This window comes from Odontesthes bonariensis, chromosome 1 (assembly GCF_027942865.1).
Source record: "Odontesthes bonariensis isolate fOdoBon6 chromosome 1, fOdoBon6.hap1, whole genome shotgun sequence".
In the NCBI taxonomy this organism is placed as follows: Eukaryota; Metazoa; Chordata; class Actinopteri; order Atheriniformes; family Atherinopsidae; genus Odontesthes; species Odontesthes bonariensis.
The window spans coordinates 24,498,162-24,514,503 of NC_134506.1; the positions used below are offsets into that span (position 1 = coordinate 24,498,162).

Consider the following 16,342-nt stretch of genomic DNA (forward strand, 5'->3'; position numbering starts at 1 on the left):
TTTGAAAGTACATTAATGCGCGAGTCCATAACCAGGTAACGCTTTTTCATTACAATGATGGTCCCTTGTCCATCATTGTTCCTCTCAGCCCCCACACCTCTCTTTTATTCATGCCTTCACTCACACCTCACGTACATTCAAATGTGAGCGCTCTGCAAACACATCCCTGAGATTCTATTATCTTCATTCATACAGTTCAGGCTTTATGAAGGTGGTGCGTTTGAATATTCCCCTCTTCCCAACCTCTATTTCTGTCATCCCCAGATATTTTGTATGTATGCAGATATCCTACATGAAAACACTCACATACACACACACTTCTTATCTGCGCTGTTTAACTCTCTGTTTTCCTGTTCTTCTGTTTTCTCCCAGAACAGAAACCTGCAGCCCTGAGGGGAGGAGATAAGGTGCCGTCTTCATCTTCCACATCCTTCCCATCAGGGCCCCCTCCCCCACATCAGCACCCATCCTTTCCACCACCTTGTGGGGTCCAAACCAGACGAGGAGATGCAGCGCAGTAAGAAAGGAGGAAAGGATCAAATTATTCAAAATGAACAAAGATGTTTAGCTATGCTGTGGCTATGCAACAGCAGCTGCTGCTTGGATTTACACCAAATCTGATTGGTAAAGAAGGCTGAGAGCTCCTCTGACCGGCAGAGGCCGGTAGGAGATGAATGGAGGGAGGGTCGTTTAATCGGATTGGCAAACTCAGCAAAAAGTGGTGATTTGAAAGGAATTGAAGTTTTTACTGAGGCATGACATGCACATTGATGCACATTTAAGGGTAAGGGTTAAAGGCCCCAGGGGTTACACATCAGGGACATGCGGCTGATTTAAGCTTGTGATTCTGTGATGCTGATGATTCACAGTACAGGGGTATGTAGTCAGAGCTGGAAAAGACAGGTTAGACAGTCCTTGTGGACTCACCGTAGCCAGCAGTGCGCCCCACTGTAGAATAAACTGTTTGGTGGAATTTTCCCCTCAAGGGAGCTCTATGATCAGATTAAGTATAAAAATCCGGCTATCAAACCAGCCAGCCGAAACAGCAGTTAACAGTTACTCAAATGCAAACCTCAGGAGAGTCTTTTTCCTCTCCCTCCTCCCTCATGCAAATCTTCTCCTGCTGTACTTGATTGGAGGCTCCTCTTGACTGTGGAGGCGCCCCCCTGCGGCGGGCAGGAGGAGCGCTGGCGCCGCGGGTGGTTTAAAAGCTTCGGCTGGGGAGGCGCTACTCAGAACTGTGGAGCTCTGCGCTGGGAAAAGTTTACCTCCAATTACTACAGACGTGTTCGAGGAGGTTAAAACACCAGAGATGGCAACTCAGGCGGAGCAGCTTCCCCAACTGCACTTGGCTGAGATCACCGCCACGCAGTTCATCGACATCTGGAAACATTTTGATACAGACGGTCAGTACGCTCACCGTGAATGTCAATGAGATCAATAAGTGTTTATTAGATGCTAAAAAGATAGACTCAGACTCACTTTTCTTTTTTTTTTTTTTTTTTTTTTTTAAGTGGTTGCTTCAGAGATTTTAAAATATTCGGCTTGTTTTGGATATAATTTGGGGAACTCTGCAACATCCGCAAATTAATTTTTCAAGGAGGTGTTGGAAAAAAATAAACTAAAAGATAATGGAAAAACCCAGGCTGGTTCGTAAATTTAAAAACGAATACAATACGAGAAATAATTTACGATTTAAGGATTCAATTTCAGATTTTGCATTAAACGAAAAAAACTTTCTCTTGAGCCTTTTTATGGATGGTATCATTGAAACATCCTTCAATAACTGATGTCACTCACTTTAAATATATATATATATACATATATATGAGATGACTCCATTAGTGTTAGAGGCCGAAAATGAGAGGGAGGGGGAGGGGAGGATGAAGGACGAAAACTGGGGGAGGGAGAGATAAAGATGAGAAAGATGAAATGAAGATAGAGCCTGAGATTGAGAGGGGAAAAGGTGAAAGAGTGTTTCTCTTAGATTTGGGCGGAGCTTCTGATTCTGAGCTCTTACTGGGAATGAACTGGAGCGGGCGTCTGTGTTTGTGTGCGAGCGTGCGCGTTTGTGGCCACACAGTCCCGAAGGAAAAAAAATATCTTGTTATTAAAAAAAATCACATTATTAGTCTTACTGAAGAAAATTTAAATGAAATTTTATGTAAGATTTAAAAGTGTAATAGTTCAACTCATTCTGTTGGAAGGTAACTAATGGAAATGACTTGATATTTAGTAATAGGTTGCTATCTGTAGTACATTAAAGCAGATACTTGATTTCGGACAAGATGTACTTGAGCCGTAGCTACTTGAGCCGGTCTTCTGTGACTGAATATCATACATACAAATTTTTGACTGTTGGTTAAACAAAAAGCCAATGAAGGATGATGATTATAAAGTAAATCATATAAACAGAAGCCTAAAGTTAAGAAAAGGATGATTTCAGCCTTCATGACAACAAATTGTACTTCGTTACATGAGCTGTGTTTTCTGATGTTATTTTGAAAAGTTCTCCTGGTTTTGTTTGGTTCATATCCAGCTTTTAGTAAAGCTCACGTCTTATGCTAAGCCAGCATTTGTTTCATTTCCTGTTTTATTTATTTTTTGTGGTTTTATCCATCGTACTGTTTTGCTTTGCTTTTCGTTCTGGTTTCACACCAGTTACTGAGAGCCGTTCCCCTGCTCTGTGTCTCAACGCCTCCCTCTCTATATATACCACCAGGTTTCCGTTATTCTGGGCCAGATAACGTCATTGTTCACACTTTGTCAGTCCAGTTCTGTTTTTCAGATTTCTGGGTTAAAGCAGAACATTCGGTTTTGTTCAGTGTTTATTTAAGTTGTTTATCTGCACTTCAGTCTGCACTTGGATCCATCACCACTACCAAAACATGACAGGTTCATCACTGCATACACCCGAGGAATTATTCATTCACTTGCGTGGCAGCCACACTGCAGGGTGCTGTCATTGTTCCTCTCTCTCACTATGAGCCACTCCAACTTCACCGATTTCCATACTGCAGCTCCAATAAAGATTAATTTCTGCTGCCATTCAGAGGAAACACTGACCTATATATAGTTAAACCCTTTTCAAACCCCCACCCAATAAACTATACAGCTGTTTTTTTTTACATCTAACAATATAGCTCGACAGTATTGAATCACGCCAGCCACAACCCTCCACACTGTAAACTACCGTTTACGTCCTGTTTATCCCAACACTCAGGCTGGTTTGTCTTGACTTGAATCTTCATCTTTCTTTCATAAATTTCAGACAATACATGTTTGAAATGGCTCTAAGTCTTTATTGCAGAACATAATATGAGTTTGCCGTGTACAAGCTCCAAACCTCATCATTCCCTCTGAATTTGTTTTCTTAAGATGATATTGGAAGTTTGCCCCGGAACCTGCAGGTGGATGTGGGGTGGCTCAGAGGCTGAAAAAACTGGAAGCATGCAGGGAAGACCATGTGCATATCAAAACCAGACTGGAATTTAGCAGCTCAAACAGACAAACAGAGATTGTGTTTGATTGTTGTCGTGCGGAGTGAGAGGCAGATCGCGTGTGAAGCAGCAATGCAGCTTGAGTTGACTGCACAAACAGGCTCGCAGCCCTCGCTCTAGTCTTTTGGCGCCTAAGGATGCAAACCGTAATCCTGACCACAGTGCTGATTGATCAGAAGATGGCCAAAGCTTTGCAAAAGCCATACATCACTATCGTCTCATGTAAAGGGAGACAAAATGGCATCTGAATTTTACAGGAGTGGTAGAAAAATCATCACACATAATTGGAGATAAATGGCCAAGTGGTCGTTGATCCGAAGCTTTTCAGAGTCGAACAGCTGCTGCGCTGGAGGAGTTAAGGAGCAGAGTGCCCTGCTCAAACGCACCTCTTCACTGGCAGTCGGGGGGAGGAAGGTTATACTTTCACCACTTAGAGGGCTGGAATCATGTGTCCTCATGGGTGAACCTTAATAAAGTTGCTTTGCAGAGATGGTTGACAGCAGAAGAATCTGATGATGCAAATTTGAATTTGCTCAAATTTGATTTTTTTCTTCCGAAACACAACTCTTATCAGAGCCGGAGAGTGACTATTGATCAGTTTACTGGTAATATGTATCAGTTACATGTTAAAAAACATTTGCTTTGAGGGAATTAAGCCCTTATTACGCTCTATACATATTCTTACTAATAGCAAACACACCAGTAAACACATAATGTTCTGGTCACTCTTTTTTAAACGAACCAATACAAAGTGATATCTGGGGATCAATATGTTGAAGATATAGGCAACAGACAATATTTGATACATGAGGAGGTATTGACAAATCACTTTTGAGCTAGCTTTTGTTGCATAGAGGTAAGTTATACTGTGCTGAAGAAAATAAGCTCTGAATTAAACAACCACCGGATACAGGATGGCTATCATATATGATTTCACTTTTTTGTGAAATCATAAAATATCAATGGTACAACAGAAAAAGTCTCGGCCTAGATCTGTTGTCTGGGTTTTGGAATATTTGAATATTCATTAGTCACATTGGAAGCCCCGAACTACAGAATGTGCCCCCCAGATGATGTCTGATCAACAGAGAAAGGCCATAATTCAAAAGTTGGCTTCACAGTAGACATAAAGACTGACGCATGTTTAATCGTGTCTTAATGATGTGAGTTAAATGGAACGAGTTGACACGACCCCTTCAGCTGAGGGGCGACACAGCAACATGTAGAAACTCAAACACGAAACACTCGCATGTCTTTTTGACATTTTCAAGCCATCATATGTTGGACTGCTGAATTATTTTCGAGGTGCCATTGAGCAATCAAATGTTTTGGGGCAGAGAACTACAGCTGCTCAGTGTGCAGTGGTGTGCTCCATGAGGCAGCTGAGCTTTGGATCACATCTAAACTTAGTCAGTGAGTACCAATGAACTGAGGAGGCCATTACTGAGTGAATTTAACACAAAAACGACACTTTCCTTCAAAAATGTTGAATTTGGGATATCATCTAATTTTACATCTAAGTGATATTCAGTAAATTATTCCTTTGATCAGACAGGACAGGATTGGCTCTTAGTCCATTTATTTGGCCAGCAGTTCTCTCCAGTCTCAGCATGGGAAGGAAACTTTTTCTCCTCAAAGAACTCCCTTGGAAACAGAAGTCTTGGCCAACGTTGCTTCCCACTTTACTGCAGACACTTTGACGCACACAAGGCTGTGCATCGTCTTCTTATTGCATGCACACTTGATGTATGAACCCCACTCCTGCGGGGATGCTTAACTTTTCACTGAGTGCTATTGTAGCTGACAGATTAGAGTGATGACTGGCTAATGACTGTTCTCTGTTTACTTTGTACTGCAACATTTACACATTTCCGTTCACTTCAGCTCACATTTCATCATCATCACCGATAGAAAAAAGACAATCATTAAGATAAATTCACATAGATATGAATGAGGTGAAAACACAATAATAAGCTATTTTTTTTCCTAAACTGCTGTCTGTCTGTGCACATAAAAAGAAAAAGAAAAACATCAGACTGCCATTTCATGTACTACTTTAAAACTATTCAATCAGTTGTAATGACATTTTGTCCAGAGATTCATGTCATCCAGGATGAAACGCATTCATTTCGATACATGCATGCAGAACCACCATTTTGTCAAAAAAAAAAGTTATTCCTTTGCATATTCAAGACTACTCTGTTTAAAATGATCTTTATTAATTATTTATATTATCTGAACTTGTCTGTTGACTTGTCTCATTGAGTATATGTGCACATGAAAGCTGTCCTCCAAGAGGACTCCAGACAGATGCTAGAATAGGAACGACTCTGCATACATTGTGCTCACAATTGTTCGTGTGTGTTCCTTTACCCACGTGTAATAGAGTCCTTACCATGTTAAAACCATAAACTAATATACAATGTCAACTGTGTCAAAGCAGTTCTTTGATAATATCTGTAATACCTGCATTGGTCAAAGCTGTAATTTCACGATGAAGGTTAAAAAGTTGTTATTTTTCCTGACTTGTTTTACCTACCGTGGTGCAGATTTCATCAGCTTCTGAGCACACTGTTGACTTCCACAAGGTTACCTGCAAAGGTGTAAGATGGGTTTAGTAGATGGTATCATTTAAACAACAGATTGGTAGTTAAGACCCCTGTCCTATGTCACGTTTTCCATAGTCCTTTCACTCTTCTGCTTCACTCTCACCAGCGAACGGCTGGGGGTTGGATGCTTAAAGTACATGGTTCTGGTTTGAAAAATTTTTTTTATAGTCATGGTTCGCAGTTCCCGCCACATGATGCTGTCGCTGCCCTCCAGAGAACAACAGTCTGGCCTTACGTTGCCATGTTACAAGTTTTAGTCTTGAAATGTGACACACACTGCTACATTTTTAACGTGTGGACATCTCATTGTGACACTGGGCTGACTGTACAGGCAAACAGTAAAACATCAGCCTTTACAACGTAGACACAGTTAGAGGGCAACTGTGTGCTATTTTAGAGGTTAAAAATATTATATCCCTCTTAACTTTCCCTCTGTTTGGTCATTACACATAGAAATATATCTAAAATGACAGTTTATGTTTTGGCTATAGAGTTGGGATTTTGATGGTTCAGAGTAGCTGATTGGAAGTTGTTGTCATTATGGGCTTCTTTTCAACTGCTATTTCATGCTTGTTCTGTCATCTGACAAAAGAAACTGAAAAAATATGTTAATTAGAGCAGCTTTATTAGGAATTCAGCTGCAATAGAATATAGTTTATGTCAAAACAAAGAGTAGAAGAGGGGCAAACATATGCTGACACAAGGAGAGAATGCATCTTAATGCATTTTAAAACCATCCTTCCCATATCACTGCTGACACAGATTGATGCAAACTGTGATTAGTTTGTTCCTCAAGTGTTTTTTTAAGCCATTTTTCAAACTATAAGTCTACTTGGTGATTAGAAGTTATGAATAATGAAGGCAAAGTGAAAGTGAACTGAAGATTAATTTCAGACTCTATTAAGGCTGCGTTGCCTTCAGCCTTAGTGCTGTGTCCGTACACTGATTTGTTTATGTCTGCAACACCAGCTCGTCCTAAGCAGATGGGAGTCCTTGTCAACTAATGCGTGTAAGTGAAGCTAGGCAGGGAGATGGGAGGAAGGGGAAGATAAAAAATAAAGGAGATGAGAGGCTGAGAGATTAAGAGATGATGATGGAAATGGGATGAATTCACATCTTATTCAGTTCATTAATGTTCTATTTTTGGAATTCTAATACCATTTGTGTCTTTTTTTTGTCACCTGGTGGGACACTTTAAGATTAAAAACAGAACACTGTATAACCTGCGTAGACTGTGACTTGCAAATAAACTATGAAGCAAATTATTGCATTAAACTATACCCAGTTATATGAGTGTTACTAGTAGTAGAAGTGCAGACAGAATGCCCCAATAAGCATCAAACTGATTGCCCACTCTCATCCTTTCAGGCAAGAAGATGGTCATTATTCTGCTTACGCCCCAGTGCCACTTTTGTGTGTTTTATTTCTGCTGCAGCAAACATATACGTACAGTCCATCCTACAGTTAAATGTCAGGTTTGAATGAGATACATGACTGTGATCAAGGATACATAGATGCATTCATACAGACATGACCTTGTTTTTGTGTGAAATGCCGTCAGCAGGTAATCAAAGTGAGTTTTTAGTCAAATGTAGTGGAGGGACGAAATAACATCCGACAATCTTTTCTTACTTAAGCAAAGCTCTAACTCAAAGCATGACTTGTGCATTGAACTCAGCTAAATGTCAGAAATGGTCCAGTTGACTTTAGTACAGCTTTAAGAATGTATGCACTCCACATTATCTTGGAAAGTGATTATTTTTTGCTTTAATCTCAGAAGGCTTGAGGCTGAACTAGTGCTCAGCGTTGGGCAACTCTTCTAAAATTTAAAGACCCTCAGTAACCATTAATCTTTCTTCCACATCTAAGTCTTTAATTAAGCGTTTGAACAGTCAACAAAGCTGTGAGAAATTTAAAAGTTTCCCAACAACATTATTTTACCAAACTAATTCCGTTTCTCTGGTGCACCACAGGAAACGGCTACATCGAAGGGAAGGAGCTGGAACATTTCTTCACAGAGCTGGAAACTGCAAGACGAGGAGCAGGCATGGTGAGTTTGTGCTTGTACAGCATATCACTAATTATCAAAGGCACACCTCAGTTGAAAATGTTAGTTAAATGGAAGGATAAACAAGATAAATTGGTAGATAAAACCATAGATTGAGACTTGAAATTGTTAGCTGAGTTTATACAAACACTATTGTTATTATTATTATCTATAATGATTATTATCATTATTATTATTTTGCTAAAAGCATAAACTGTTGAAACTGTTTGCTATACAGTATTGATAATCAAACATAGATAAATGAAGTACGAGCGTAAAGTAGTAGATTAATGCTCATTCACACACACTCTTATACGACACAGAGGTTTTTTTTCCCCCTCTGTCACAAACGCTCACAATCACAATGATTCTGTCCATGTTGTGAGGACATACTGGTAGGTAGATTAGTGAAGCTGCAGCTACAGCCACCCAGAATAAAGTTAAATACCGTTGCTAAATCTAAACCTTTAGTTAAGCATAGTTTAGGTTTGACGAGTGGCCTGTCCAGGGTGTAGTCCAGGTCCAATTTAAAAATAGATTAAAACATCTGAGCTTGAGAGATGGTGCTGATGGAGGCTTTATGCGACAAATGACGAGGCTTTGGGTGTTAACACATGGAAAAGGTTGGAGCCACTGGTACTGACAACCAATTTCATTGATATTTGATCTATTTTTTGAGTACACAATTTACCCACGGTATTAAACAGAAAACTTGAGGACAGAAAATAAATTGAACATGTTGTCAGGGATATTTTTTCCAAAACATTGAGTCATTTGCGAGTCATTTTCATCAGGAACGGGACAAATCAGCCAGATGACAAAGCTGAGTTGCTGTTGCAAATTAACAGTAGGCTGTAAATGTAATCTTTAAAGTATGTGCTGGCATAATTGATAGATTAATATGTATGTGTGATCTGATGTGGTTGCAGGATCCTTCACATGCGATGTTCAAGGAGAAGATGAAGGAGTTCATGGCCAACTTTGACAAGAATTCTGATGGCAGAATTGAGATGTCAGAGGTGAGTCTAGGGTATTCATACATAGTTTAGTGTTTTTTAATTATGTATATTATGTAATTTTTCCTTCTATAGATTTCCCATGAACCTACCCAATAAAGTTTAAAGTGACCAAAATTAAAACTTGCAAACATTGTAAATTACCAAAGTAAAGCCTATAGTTTAAACATTTTTTTATTAAACTGTAAACATTAACTCTCAAAATCTTCCTAATTCCTTCTGTAGTTGGCGCAGATTCTGCCCACAGAAGAAAACTTCCTGCTCTGTTTCAGAGAGTTTGTTGGATCCAGTACTCAATTCATGGACGTAAGTTGGTATATATTCACATCTGTGTCCCTTACCTTGTGTGCTGACATGGAGCAAGTGATGTTATGTAAGTCTTTATATTAAATCTGCTCTGTCAAGCTTTCATCCACTTCAAAAGCCCTTCAGTTTAATGACTGTAAAAAAAAAAAAAGAAAGAAATAGTCTTGTTCCTTTTCAGTCTCTATTGGAGTCCTGTCATTTTTGAGGGAAGGTTGCTCACTGGCTTAACTGATAAACCCTACTGAGCTGTGAAATTGCCTCAAAAATGCCTCAAGCCAGCGTGCCTTCACAGTCTGTCCTATGGGACACATGTTCAGCTGCCCAACAATTCCTGTGGCTTCACTGCCAAGTTTTGACATCTGTTTCATGCTGTAACTGCCCAGCTAAGATTTGAATTGTCTTGTGTCTGGAACTCAGCTGGCTAAAAGTTAACATTGCTAAATAGCTACCATATCACAGACAGAAAAGCATCTCAGTGTCTCATTTGATGTAGCATTTAACATAAACCAAATGCTTTGCATTCAGTACTCCACACATGCACACACTGGGCTTACAGCATTTTAGGAGGGTTTTTTGGTGCAATGTTCAGACTGTTATGTGAGTTAAAGCTATTCTCAGACATCCATACATTATAGATGCACCCCCAGCTTTCTGTTGGGGGGAAAGTCAGTGAGCGCTGGAGGCGTTTGTGTATCCATCTTTGAGGAGGGCTTTGACAAATTTCATTTTTTCACAAAGTCAGATGACACTAATGTTTCTCTTTCCTGTACTCTGCATAAGTTTATAAGTGTGTTTTTTGTAGTGTTTCTGTGGCTAAAGTTTGTGCTTGTATTCTGGAAACATAACTCTTCTCCTGCAGGCCTGGAGGAGGTATGACTCTGACCGTAGTGGATACATTGAGTCGAATGAGCTGAAGGTAAAACACTCAACTCCTAACATGAAATCATGATTTCATCAAGAGTTTTGTGCTTTTTGTAGATGCAACGATAAAATCATTTTTAATATAACGACAAGGATGTCTAAAACTTTTTTAAAATGCACTTTTGCTTACCTGCATATTATTAAGCTGTTCTTCTTACTTTCACAACAAAGGAGAGAACGGTAGATTCTCAAAGAAGAAAATTTGTGCATTTGTCCAGAAAGTTTTATAAACAAATCCAGCTCCGGCTGATGATTAGCTTCTGTGTCAAGCTATTGATGTATAATTGGTGCTAATATCTCCAGTGATTCACCAACTCTAAAAATTAACGATACATGCTCCATTTTTGTCATTTAAAAATTAAATCCCACGGCACCTTTTAAACACATCCACTCCAATCATTTACATTAAATGACTTTCAATTGAACATGAATATATATTAAACTGTGTCATCACTGATTGTGTGCTGTTTTGTTTCTCTCTCTTCAGGGTTTCCTGTCTGAACTGCTGAAGAAGGCCAACAGGAACTATGATGACAAGAAGCTCAATGAGTACACGCAGACGATTGTGAGTGTCATAACATTTAGATAATTGATGTTACAGCCCGTCAGTGTACAAAAGCCAAGCACCTTTCAAACCTAGAATTATCATATTGGTTGAGACTTTAGTTTCAGCTGCAGTGATGAAAGTTGCTGACTCAGGCTTGATTCGTTTCTACATGACTTAAATATGTCTTAATCCTGCTATGCTTGAAGTGAAGCATTTAACTGCTGCACACTTCATAATCTTCAGATATCTGAGGGCTTGAATATTAATAACCTCTGCTTCAGATAGTGCACCTGTCATGCTGAGACTTCACTTTTCTTGCCACCAGGGTCAGTGGACCATCTGTGTGCTGAACACACGGCTGCCATTTAATCTCACTTGAATAGATACGCTTTAACACGTGATGCATGTGTAGGAAGAGATAGTCACGACATTTTCTTTTAACCTCCCGGTTAATTTCCTTTTTTTGTGTAGCTGAGGATGTTTGACCTTAATGGTGATGGAAAGCTGGGCCTCTCTGAGATGGCAAGGTGAATGTCCCTTCTTTTTTATTCATGTGTTTACAAGATTCATTCAGTTTTTCCTTGAAAATGCTGCTCAGGGAAAAAAACTGATTAGCCTCTGTATTTTTTCCCACAGGCTCTTGCCAGTCCAGGAGAATTTCCTGCTTAAGTTTCAGGTAAGACTATGCTGGCGAACAATGAGCGCATCTACTTTCAAGTCAAATCCATGGCTGTCATACAGAGAAGCCAGACAACATTGGAAGATGAAATTTACCTGAAAGAACATTTGGGCTTTGACACAAATGTGTCGATGCTAACTTTGAGGCTTTCAAGGATTAAATAATACATGGACACCATATGGACACTTGGATCTAGAAAAAAATTGTTTGAAAGACAGAAAACAAGCCATTGATAATATCTATTTATTTACTGAGAGGCTTGTCAGCTATGGCTCCTGTCTCTTTAAGCCCTGCCTCCCTAAAAGCCCACTTTCTTTGGATCGACCATCTTCTGGAAGCCTGACGAAATGAAGAAGACACATCTTAAGCTGCACCAGAGTGTAGAAGCAAAGAAATTCAACTAGATAACAGTTTTACACCCGCGACCCGACCGACGGATTCAGCGGTATAGATAATGGATGGATGGATGGAACAGGGTTACAGCAGTGCTCTCGCCAATTTGAACTGGAAATGGGCAATAAAAAGACAGAACCTACAACAGGACTAAGAAAAGGAGTTTGTGTTGTGTTTTTTCTCAAAACTGAGGAAATTAAAATCTGTACATCTCACAGCCAAGTGAGCCAAAACATAAAGTCTCTAAAAGCTCATTGCCAGTAAACGTTGTGGTGTTTCATTGGCCCTGTGTCCTTGCTAAGCTGTTCCGCGTCAGTGAAGAGCCAGAAATTAATTTGTTTATTTACTTTTACATGTCTAATTCCCACCCAGAGACATGTCAGAACATGTAACCTAACTTACAAAGTTAGTCTTAACATCGCAACTTTACTCAATTCATTTAAACTCTATAACCATATAAAGCACCTTTCCTACCAAACAAACAAAAGTCTGCTATCAGATTCCAACAAACGCCTGGCTGCTTTTTCTTTCAATGGGAGAAAATTACAATCTTACATATACAGTATATATTTTCATATATATCTGTATGATATATATAGACATATGTAACCATGTTCATGAAGAAGAATGCAGTTTATATACACATTTCGATTAATTTCAGAAGTCAATATTTATAGCGTGGTCACAAGTACCGTTATTCCCCCATAAAGCTACACATTTATATTCACATATACTGTATGTGCTCCTTTTTATTGCTGCTGAGATCAGATCAACAATTCCTCTGGACCGAGGATTAGTCTGTCTCATGTGGATTAACTCAACTCTAGTCCCAGTTAATATAATCTGCATGGATTAATATCAGCTGTGGATCATGGGGCTTTTACCACTCTCTAGAAATATCCATCAGTTTCTGATAATGTTCAATGCTCTTGCTGTCTCTCTTTCATGCAGGGAATCAGACTCACCGTGAAGGAATTTGATTCACTCTTCACTTTCTATGATCAGGTGAAAAAAAAGCCTGTTTCTGTTTGTATTTTCATATTTTGTGTCTGTACAAGGTTTTATGTAAATTACACAGTTTGTGGTGCCTAAACAACAGCATGCAGCCATTCTACAGGCTCTGCACTGCAGCTAGAATCAGCATGTTCAGCATACCCACACTGGACCTTGAGAAACTGTATAAATGTCATGGTGAGCCATTCAGTACAAGTCGATCTGTTTCGCTCAAAACTACAAATGTCCGCCTGGTGGGCGTCCTAGATAGATTAAAGGATCTCGTCATTTGGACTAATCCTCTGCGGGAAATTACGTGACAATCTCTCTAATGTATGTTGAAACCCTAATCTAAGTCGGGACCATCCTGATGGCTCACAGGTTGCCAAACTAAGCGTGATGAAGAGACATTTAGAGCTATTTAGTTACAAATTTACCAATTAATGCTACCAATCCCAATACAAATTTAATTAATTCCCTGTTTAAGCCATGCTATCAGCATTGAATTAACGATGGAGACATCAGTCTGTCAGTCCAGTGCTTTGGCCCAAACTGAAATACATCAACAGTTGATAGATACCTTTATGTATGTTTATGTTCATTATCTCCAGAAGATGCATACCATTGACTTCTATGAGGCTGCCATATGAAGTTTCTTTTAGATTATCTAAAAAACTGTCAGAAGAATCAAGTTCAACATCTGTTGACTCCTGTCCTGTCATCACTAGATCCAAATTTCAATTGTTCCAATTGTTTCAAAGGTAAAAAAAAGTGTTAAACACAGTAAACCTTTTACCTGCCAAACAGCCACATTATATCTGATAGATGAGAGAAAGTGCAGAGCCCCTTGCGTTACTCAATACTTCAAGTAAAAGCTTCTTTGTCTGTGTAACTCCAATCTCTTGTGTTGTTTCTTTCACTAGGATGGTAACGGTTACATTGATGAGCAGGAGCTGGATGCTTTGCTGAAGGACCTCTGTGACAAGAACAAAATGGTAATGAATAGTTTCCCTATTGATTGATCAGTTCAGGTTACTTTTCTTCTTTCCAATAATAGTAGTGAGATGGGGACGCTGACTTAGTGACCGCTGTAATGTATTTTCCACTGACTATGTACCCGTGGCTTTTCTGGCAGGACGTGGACTCGACCGGATTGGTGGAATACAAGAAGAGCATAATGGCTCTGTCCGATGGAGGGAAACTGTACCGCACTGAGATGGAGATCGTCCTCTGTCGGGACTCCATGCTGTGACCTTCCTGCCTGGGACCCTGCCACCCTCCTTCCTGCACTGCTTCCTCCTTCCTACCTCCTGATGTAACCTGGTGCATGTGTGACCCTAAACTTGCTCCTGAAAGCAAAAAGTGTCCTGCAGGACTCGCTGTTTCAGATCTGTGACCCCTCTGAGTTGTTTTTTCTTTTTTTAAACATGCATTTACGTAGTGAGATTGCCGTAGCAGTGACAACAAGAAAATATTGTGTGTTTGTTTATTTGACTCTCCATTTTTAATATGCATTTGTATCTATAATTTAATATTTTTCTCACCCACTGGATTTAAGAGGATTTCTCCAGTTCTGTAGCATCTCCTCGCTTTTATTTATTTCACTTTAATTTATCATGAGCTTATTTTATTTGAAGAGGCTTGTACTGTTCTATTAAAGATATATTAATGAGAGAATGAATAAATATAACATGAGAGCTCTTGTCCCAATTATTCAATTGCATCAGAAAGTCTCACCAGCTTCTAAAAATGCAGATGTAGGTTTATGGTTTGTTTGTATTTTCCGCTCAGCGACAGGGGAAACACAAGGACATTCTTCTCAGAGGCGTGCAAAGATTACATCTCCAGTAGAGACGATCAGAATAAGAGTAACGAACCTGCTTCACTTTCTCCTGGAAACAAGAAGCGTGGTGGAGAAAGAGCTTGTGCTGCTCCATTTTAAATTTTTTTTTTTATAAAGGAGAGTCTGAGGTACTGCTGGACTCTATGAGTGCCAGTTATAGAGGAAGGGAGCAAAATAGGACCAGCTGAGAAATGAATGACAGAACAATAGCGAGATGATCATCTCACTCCTACATGCATGAAAGCCTGTTATGATAAAATCTGACTAACGATTTGCAATTCCTAATAACTGAAATCTTTTTACCATTCAGATGTGTGTATATGAACCTCCACCTCACACAATATACGCCTAATATTGATTATATGTAGATAAGTAGACATCACCATGGACTGAACAGACTGTAGGTTAGATCGTCCTTATAAGAAACTGCCCTGGTTTTTACAGGTTTTATTTTTCTCTGTTTTCTCTCTATAGGGGAAATCAACTCACTCTCCCATACCTTCCCATATGTCAGCATTATGGAGCTGTCTACCTTCCATCAATTAATCATTAGCACTTTCCTCTTAAATCAAACTCACTATCTTTAACACACGAATGCCATCACTGCCATCAAACTCACTCACTCATGGCATAATTCTCACAGCAAATGTTCAATTTTACGCACGTTTGGGCATGAACATAGACATATACAGTAAATATGCCAACAGAAGTACAGAAGGACATGCAGAGAAACACTTGGCTGTAGACCAAGCTGTTAACTGCTGACAACAAGGGAAAAGAGAGTTTCATCCGCTCTGATTCCTTCACGCACATCACTCAGTGAGAGGAATGAGGCTCAGATGAGATTACCTCTGTTTGTTACCCTTAGCACAGCTGCACACATTCCCTAGAGAAGCCACTGACATGGTTTAATTTCTTCTTGGCTCAACTGTCATGAACTGAGTGTTTTAGACATGGAATACTATATTGTTTTTGTTGATACATGACAGATTATGCAAATTATATCATCACTGGAACTTTTGTCTGCAGGCGAAAAAAATTCAACCTGACTTGCTTTTCTTTTTCACATCACTAAGACTACCATGTTTCTTTTATTCATCTTTCAATCTGTTTTCATCCCTTTTAGCTTCTTGTGGTGTTTAAGATTCAAGGATTTCATTTACTTTTTGACTGACTCAAAAAAAATTTCGGATATTACAATCACTCGTGGTGGAGATTATTATTCACTGCACTGGGCTTTTTTCTCTTTTTTTGAGATATAAGTCATTAATTACAATGTTGGAAAAAAATCTAATTATTCTGTTAATTTAAATAAAACTGGATTTTAATCAATTTGATTTAGAAGAAATTCCCTTGGACTAACGTGTACAGTCATGTTAGTATATAAATATTACTTTTCAATAAATCATACTTAAGACAGACAGACACTGCCATGATCTTGGATTTATGTGTTTTGTTTCTTATATTCTGGTTATTTCCTGTTTTATT

General features: G+C 39.2%; 1 protein-coding gene across 1 annotated transcript; it reads left to right on the forward strand.

Annotated features, from left to right (window-relative positions):
- Nucleotides 1–1,247: 1,247 nt before the first annotated feature.
- On the forward strand, nucleotides 1,248–14,701 carry LOC142384914 (calretinin-like). Its single transcript, XM_075471222.1, has 11 exons — nucleotides 1,248–1,406; nucleotides 8,083–8,159; nucleotides 9,086–9,175; nucleotides 9,398–9,478; nucleotides 10,338–10,394; nucleotides 10,887–10,964; nucleotides 11,418–11,473; nucleotides 11,583–11,622; nucleotides 12,970–13,023; nucleotides 13,935–14,006; nucleotides 14,147–14,701. Exons 1-11 carry the CDS (start codon nucleotides 1,313–1,315, stop codon nucleotides 14,261–14,263), a joined length of 816 nt encoding a protein of 271 aa, XP_075327337.1. The 5' UTR covers nucleotides 1,248–1,312; the 3' UTR covers nucleotides 14,264–14,701.
- The last annotated feature ends 1,641 nt before the right edge of the window (nucleotides 14,702–16,342 follow it).

Coding starts and splice junctions, on each gene's coding strand:
- LOC142384914 (XM_075471222.1), top strand. CDS start 1,313: ATGGCAACTCAGGCGGAGCAGCTTCCCCAACTGCACTTGGCTGAGATC. Junction 9,176..9,397: donor GCAGAATTGAGATGTCAGAG/GTGAGTCTAGGG, acceptor TTCCTTCTGTAG/TTGGCGCAGATTCTGCCCAC. Junction 11,623..12,969: donor ATTTCCTGCTTAAGTTTCAG/GTAAGACTATGC, acceptor TCTTTCATGCAG/GGAATCAGACTCACCGTGAA.